This window comes from Triplophysa dalaica, chromosome 1 (assembly GCF_015846415.1).
Source record: "Triplophysa dalaica isolate WHDGS20190420 chromosome 1, ASM1584641v1, whole genome shotgun sequence".
In the NCBI taxonomy this organism is placed as follows: Eukaryota; Metazoa; Chordata; class Actinopteri; order Cypriniformes; family Nemacheilidae; genus Triplophysa; species Triplophysa dalaica.
The window spans coordinates 570,302-578,700 of record NC_079542.1 but is presented as its reverse complement, the minus strand read 5'-3'; the positions used below and the strand labels follow the sequence as shown (position 1 = coordinate 578,700).

Below are 8,399 nucleotides of genomic sequence, written 5' to 3'. Positions count from 1 at the left end.
ACTTGCTACTGGCCCTGTAGAAATGCAGATGCCATGTCAAAGGCCTGTCACAGGCCAGATAAGGAGCTCTGGAAACGATATAAAATAAGAATACTCTCAGAGACTGGTGAGAAAACTCAATAAAAATAAATTAATATGAAGGGTACATAAAACATACATACACCTTTACATACAAAAAATTGATTACCAAAATTATAAAACATAAATTTACTGTGTCCTTAGGCAACTACAAGACAGCTAGAGAGCGAGCCAAAAAAGCTGTTGAAACTTCTAATGTGGAAAGTGAGGACGATGTGGAAAACATGCGTAAGAGAAAAGTCCCAGATACTGGACAGATAGTGAAGGTAAAGTGACTGTTTTTTCATTCGTTATATTACTGTAAATAGTATTATGTTGTTATCAGTTAAAAAAGTTTGAAAACACTGTAATCAGAACAAACTGTGCTATAATAACATGTAAACAGAATGTTTATAAATGATTGTGTTTTTGAGGAAACATTGTTTATGCATGCTTGGTAAAAAGGTTAAATTATTGAGAAGTGCAGAATGAGCTTTTAAGGACAGAATGTTGCTGAGATGGAACAGCTAATTAAAAAAAAATTGGAATTAAAAAGTATGTGTTGACCGAAGAAATGTATATATATCGTTTGTAGTTTATTCAGAATATAGTTAATAAAATATTTATAATAAAAAATATATATTTTAATAACATTTAGCAATATTTTTTCTTTATTTTTTATCAAATAATTGCTGCTTTGATGGATGTTAGAGACAAATCTTACGGGTCCCAAAATTTTCAGTGTACTCATGCACTCACTCACGCACGCATGCACGCACGCGCGCACGCGCACGCACGCGCACGCACACGCACACACACGCACACACACACACACACACACAAACACACACACTCACTCACTGAAATCAAAAATACAGAATAATATTATTACGTGAAATATTATAACAATGTAAAAGTTTTTTACATTAATGAACATAAACATTTTATTTATATCTGTAATTTAAATCATAAGCTGTTACTCCAGTCTTCAGTGTCATATGATCCTCAGAAATAATTCTAATATGATGATTTATTATCATTTCTGGAAACAGTTGTGCTGATTAATAGTTCTATATTTTAGCTTTACTAATTTTTTTGATCAATAAAAGGTTAAAAAGGAACAACAATTATTTTAAATGTATGTTTTCTAACAATATACACTACTTTTCAAAAGTACTGTACTTTTATTTACCACGGATGTTTTAAATTAATAAAAAGTCATAGCACAGGTTTAAATTGTTAGAAAATATTTGGATAAATAGTGTTCTTTTTAACTTGTCGTTTGTCAAAGAATCCTGAAAAAAATCACAGGTTCTAATTAAATTAATCATTCTAATTATAAATCAGCATATTGATTTCTGAAGGATTACGTGACACTAAAGATTAGAGTAACAGCTGATGAAAATTTAGCTTTGCATTACATTTTGCAATGTTATAATTTTTTTCTGTATTTTGATAAAAAAATGCAGCCTTGGTGAGTATGAGAGACTTCTTTAAAAACATCAAATGAGAGGATGTGTATTTTTTATAGCTTTTTTAACGTTTTATTCAGGTTTTATACCTAAATATGACCTATGCATAAGTCTAAGTAAAACATATGGTGAAATGTATAAAGTTTGGGAAAATGAGAAAATAAGCATAACATCCAAGAAACCAGTCATGCAGAGGGTGCAGTAAATGCAGGTAATTGTCTCTTTACACTTTTTAATTACAGTATATTACTATCGATATTAGGCCACAGCACTGCATCTGGTAACACCTTTATGATGTCCAATGTCTATAATTTATTACTACTACTATGTACTTACATCAAACAAATAAGTACTCTTTTTTTACCCATCCCTCTTCTCCACCTTGATCTGTCAATCCTCTTGCCTGCTGTGACTGCAGCTCGGGCTGACAGGCGTGCTCACAAACTTTTATTTACGGAGCAAATGATAAACCATTGTCCAAGTGAAGTATCTTTTATTTTTATAAAAATGCAAAAAGAAGTTATTTTGGTAGCCAAGTAATGTCATATGTGGATAGCCATTGCGTTTTCAAAATTCATTTGCATTGAGTCTGCTGTATTTGTTTTGCGCATAACTCGCACGCATGTGCATGACCTTGCTTTAAGTTCAATCGAGTAAATAATTATCCACAATCAATCGATCCTCAATTAATCATTAACATCCCTAATATGTAGATAAGTTGAGCATTGTATCAAATAACATTAGTAAGTGCATACTAATTTAGGCCACCTAATATAGAGTGGACCTATTTTTTTTTTAAATACCATGCGTATGGTTTGATAACACAAAATGTCAAAATGCCTTTTTTTTTCTATCTTTATTTGTCAGATCTCCAGCAATTTATTAGGCACTCTGAGCAGCGGGTGCTGCTAGCTATAGAAAGAATGCAGACAGACGTTGCAAATTCTATTGAGTGCCTAGTTCAGGCCATTCAGCAGAACCGTCCTGTCCCTGCATCCACCTCAACACCACCACAGGAGATCATTGAGGGGCCCTGCTAAACAACGCAGGAGCTGCAAGTGTTGCTTTTAAAACTGGAGGGCACAGAGGAAAAAAGAAAGATGGTATGTCAAAGTGATACTTCAGCCCAAAATATTTTTTTGGCCATTAATGTCAATTCAAACCCATAAAAGCTTTGTCTTTGGAACACAATTTTTAAGATATCTTTATTCTTTCTGAGTGGACGATCAGACCGAACCACTGAAAAAGCTATCCAGGCACATGACCTCAAGCACTTTTGAGTTCCGAGTTGACTTTTTTCCAACTTCAGGCGTTCAGCGCTTCGCCCCAAATGGTAGCAAAAAATTGTTAAAATTGTAGTTTATGGTCAAACCACTGATGTCATGGATTATTTTACCAATCTCCTTACGTATTTGGACGTTGATTATGTTAATTATATTGCTGTCTATGGGAGGGCCATAGAGTTGTCAGAATTCATAAAAAATATCCCAATTTGTGTTAAATGACAACAATTTAATTTTGGAGTGGAATAAAATGTACTTTAAAGACCCATTGTGCTTTTAAAGATAATGTTTTAAATTGCAACACTAACACTTGCTTTCAAAAATTTTCTTTATATTTTACATAGATCCAGTTTTTGAGCATGATTGGAGGCAGCAGCATTGGGGACGTTGTGAGAAGAATTCTCCGTAAAATCGCTTTGAATGACATCTGGTCTATTACAGCCTGAAAGGCAGAAAAGGAAAGCTGCCCTTCATGGGAACATCACTCCACCACATTGTTTTAAGTAAGCTTTTCAAAGCTTCTCCCTTCGTCTTACTCATTCATGCAACTGTTTTAAGGAGAAAATGATAAACCATTTCTGCTAATAGTGTAACAATACATGAATTCTTATTGAACCGTTTGGTACAAGGCTGACGCTTCTGTAGGCCTATGAATTACAAAAAGATTTGTTGAACTAACCCTATTACATTTGGAAAATAAGAGCTTAAAGTGTGTGAAATATATCTTATATAACATTGTGATGGTGAGCTCTTTTGTTAGTGTTATGTCCGCATATATATATACATAACATATTACCTTTACACTTCACTATAATATCCACATATAGGGAGACGGACACACCTGCCTTCGTTATGCTGCAGATTTTCTTTATTAGGAAGCGAATCCACACACACCCTGCAATACAGCTACCGGCTTCCCCCTAGTGGTCAACCGCACGTAATATTGTATCAAATACATCACATTTCTCTCTGCTTATTTATATTTCCTCTAACTCCGTGTTTATCCCAAAACAATACAACTTAGGGAATAACAGTTCAATATTAACATAACAGTTCAATATTAACAATCTGAAACATTAACATAATAACGCACAGGTCTTCACATAGTCAACTAACTTGTTTAACTCAGAGTTACACAGTACAACCTTACCGATTATACTCCTACTAAAACAATTTATAAATCCAGTCTATTAGGTGGTTTACGGTTCCTCACAGAGAATCTCCTAACATTAGGAGAATCAGGAATCGACGGTTCAGCAATCTTGGTTACTTGTTGATCCACAGCCTTCTCTTCAGTGTCATTAGATGTTACCAACAGTTCTTGTGTCCTGTCATCAGGTGTTTGTGACATACTGTTCTCTGCCGACCAGCTTTCCATCTCCTCTGTGATTTTATGGTGGCAGTTTAACATTTGATCCGTATGTCTTTTCCAATTTTGGGAGTTGTCCACCTGAACAGAGTACGAAACTGGTCCCGACTGAGAAGATATCGTACCAGCTTTCCACTTGTCCTCTCCTCGCCGATAATCTCTGACCAGCACTGAATCACCAATATGAAAGTCTCTGTGTTTGGCATGCCTGGAATGGTAAGAACATTGAACTTGTTGTGCCCTTTTCACAATCTGCTCCACACTTGGTTTCAGTAGATCCATCCTTGTCCTCAGTCTGCGATGGAAAAATAACATAGCCGGTGTTTCTTTCGTTGTACTATGTGGTGTGTTCCTGTACTGGAGTAAGAAAGAATCTAAACTCTGCTGTAGTGGTATTCTGTCTTTGGATACCTTCAGTGCATTTTTAAAAGTCTGTACAAATCGTTCAGCCAGGCCATTGGTGGCTGGGTGAAATGGTGCCGAGCGTATATGTTTCACACCATTTGCTTTGAGGAACACTCCAAATTCCTCGGATGTAAATTGCGGACCATTGTCACTGACCAAGGTCTCTGGAATCCCATAGCGACTGAACAGTCGACGCAGAACTTGAATGGTTTTAGCAGATGTTGTAGAATCCATCACATACACTTCGGGCCATTTCGAGTGTGTGTCTACAATTATCAGAAACATTCGTCCTTCAAATGGCCCCGCGAAGTCAATGTGGATTCGCTGCCATGGAACTTCTGGCCATGCCCAGGGATGTAATGGTGAGAGACATGGAGCTTTTTGGTTCTTCTGACATGACAAACAGGTTTTAGCTTTCTCCTCAATTTGAGAGTCGATGTTAGGCCACCAGATGTAACTACGTGCTACAGCCTTCATTCTTACTACACCCGGATGTCCTATGTGTAACTCGTCTAGTACACGTTGTCTCAGATTCACTGGAACGATCACTCGCTGTCCCCACATCAAACAATCCTGCATCAATGATAGTTCCTCCTTCCTTGTGATATAAGGTTTCAGTACATCTTCTGAACTCTTGCTGGATGGAAATAACCCTGTGAATACCATTTCTTTCACTCGAGAAAGAATCTGATCTGTTCGTGTTTCTTTCCTGATATCGCTACTACACACAGGAAGTGCATCCACTTGTTTAATGAGGAAAACCTCCACTGCATCTTTCTTGTCTTTGTGTTGCACCGGCAGTGGCAGTCGAGATAGTCCATCCGCGTTTCCATGGTCATTCGCACTTCTATACTGGATTGTATAATTGTGAGCAGCCAGTAAGAGAGCCCACCTCTGTAGTCTTGCCACAGCCATAGATGGAGTCGCTTTATTTGGGTGAAGTATGGTGGTGAGGGGACGATGGTCTGTTATCAAGGTGAAAGTACGTCCATATAAGTAAGTGTGAAACTTCCTTATTCCAAAAATAATTCCTAATGCTTCTCGTTCCAGTTGTGCATAATTTTGTTCAGCTTTACTCAGGGTTCGAGACGCGAACGCTATAGGCCTCTCCTGGCCATCTGGCATCTTGTGTGAAAGTACAGCTCCCACGCCATAGGGCGAAGCATCACAAGCCACGCGAACTGGAAGTCTTGGATCATAATGTGTGAGTACCTTGGGTGTTAACAACTCCGTTTTGGCAGTCTGAAATGCTTTTTCACATTCTAATGACCATCTCCATTTTACGTCTTTATGAAGCATTGCATTTAGAGGATGTAGAACTGTAGACAGATTTGGCACAAATCTTGCATAAAAATTAACCAATCCCAGGAATGATCGTAGTTGGCTAACATTGACGGGGGCTGGTGCTTCCGCAATAGCCCGAAGTTTGTCAGAAGCTTTGTGAAGTCCTGTTGCATCAATCAGATGTCCTAAATATTCCAGTGAACTTTTGAAAAACTCACTCTTCTCACGTTTAACACGAAGTCCAAATTTTTCCAGTCGACTCAGCACTGCCTCCAGATTCAACAAGTGATGCGCGTCATCTTTTCCGGTGATCAGGATATCGTCCAAGAAACAATGAACGAACGGTCCTTGAAGTACTTGTTCCATGACACGTTGAAATATTGATGGAGCTGAGGTTATACCAAAAGGTAATCTATGGTTCACAAACATGCCCTTGTGAGTCGTAATAGTGAGATATTTGCTTGAATCTTCATGTACAGGAATCTGCTAGTATGCATGTGAAAGATCAAGCTTACTAAATTGTTGTCCACCAGCCAGAGAAGCAAACAAATCTTCGATTCGGGGTAATGGATAATGTTCTGCACACAGAGATGGATTCACAGTTATCTTGAAATCTCCACAGATTCTCACATTTCCGCCCTTCTTAATGACTGGCACAATCGGTGTTGCCCATTCGCTGAATCGTACCGGTGAGATGACTCCTTGTTCTTGCAGACGCTCGATTTCTGCCTCCACTTTCGGTCTGATGGCATATGGTACCACTCGTGCTTGGAAAAACTTTGGTTGTGTTCCTGGTTTAAGATTCAGTTTAGCTGTATAACTGTTGAATGTTCCTAGGTCCTCCTTGAATACCTTGTCATACTTTTTTAGAAGACCATCCAGTGTCTTTTCGTTCATCTGGTGCCCTGCTCTTACGGTTTTGATCTCATGCCAGTCCAGCCGAATTCTACGAAGCCATTCTCGTCCAAACAGAGGAGCTGCCTTTCCTTTTACGACATACAACGGTAAGTGTACATTCTGTTTATTAAGCTTAACACGTACCTTGATGTCACCCTCTGGAGGAATGACTTCCCCTGTATACGTCTTGAGGACCACGTGAGTGTGACGTAATCGAATATGACTCAGTTTCTCTCTGTACAAGTCACCTGATATGATGGACACTGCCGCACCCGTATCCACTTCCATCTCGATTTGCAACCCTTCAATTTTCGGTTGTACTTTCATCACCGCTGAGATAGAGTCTGCGTCACTTTTCATTATGTTCACCCTTGAAGGATCATGCGATGCGGCCGTCATTTTGTGTAGTGGCATTTCGGCGTCCGTATCAGAATTTGTCTCTTCATCACTTTTTTCCACGTGTGTATCTAATCTGTGAATTGGTCTTTTCTTAGTTTGTCCTTTCCTCCACAAACCCTTTCCTTCCTCCTTGGCTCTAGGTGCTTTCCCTTCTGTCTTTCTACATTTACACGTCCGTGAAATATGTCCCTTTTTGCCGCAGTTATGACATAATTGTTCTTTGTAAAAGCACTCATTTTCGTAGTGATTTGTCTTACCACATCTGTAGCATTTTCCTTGAGACGGTTTTGTCGATGTAGACATTGCATTTACTTTCAAAGAATTACTCAGGTGTTGCGATTCTCTTGATACTGATTCCATTGACATTGCTATCTCCACTGCTTTTTTATATGTTAGGGTCGTTTCCGTCAACAACTTCCTTTGTATTGACTCGCTACTCAGACCACACACCAATCTGTCTCGCAGTGCATCATTCAAATTATCAGCAAAATCACAGTGTTCCGCCAATTTCTTTAGTACCGCCACGTATTGTGCAACGCTTTCTCCCTCTGATTGGTTTCGTTTGTGAAATTTGAATCTCTCCGCAATCACAATGGGCCTGGGGGTAAAATGTGCTTGAAGTATATCCACAATGTCCTCATACTTCATAGTACCGGGCTTAATTGGTGCAATGAGACTACGCAACAGTCCATAAGTCGACGCACCCATTACACTGAGAAAAACGGAAACTTTTTTTCCTTCGTCAACGTCATTAGCATTTACAAAATGTTCAAATCGTTCCACATACGTTGTCCATTGCTCTTTTGCCTTGTCGAACTCTTCGACGTGTCCGATGATTGTAGTCATAATTCCACTCTTGTTATCCACTTATTCCCGGCAGTGGGTCGTTTTACTCGTCGCCAATTTATGTTATGTCCGCATATATATATATACATAACATATTACCTTTACACTTCACTATAATATCCACATATAGGGAGACGGACACACCTGCCTTCGTTATGCTGCAGATTTTCTTTATTAGGAAGCGAATCCACACACACCCTGCAATACAGCTACCGGCTTCCCCCTAGTGGTCAACCGCTCGTAATATTGTATCAAATACGTCACAGTTAGAGTTTTACATCTTTGTAAAACACAGCCTGTGTGCATTTTACTTTAAAAGGACCGTTTATCCGCTCTAGGGAGAGGGAAAATAAATGAACTGGTTTCTATTTGTACAGACATTTCATT

At 38.7% G+C, this 8,399-nt stretch overlaps 1 protein-coding gene across 1 annotated transcript; it reads right to left on the bottom strand.

The window, feature by feature from the left end:
* Positions 1-3,986: 3,986 nt before the first annotated feature.
* On the bottom strand, positions 3,987-7,055 carry LOC130428896 (uncharacterized protein K02A2.6). Its single transcript, XM_056757193.1, is given in 1 exon segment — positions 3,987-7,055. A coding segment is annotated over 1 exon segment (3,069 nt).
* Positions 7,056-8,399: the final 1,344 nt, after the last annotated feature.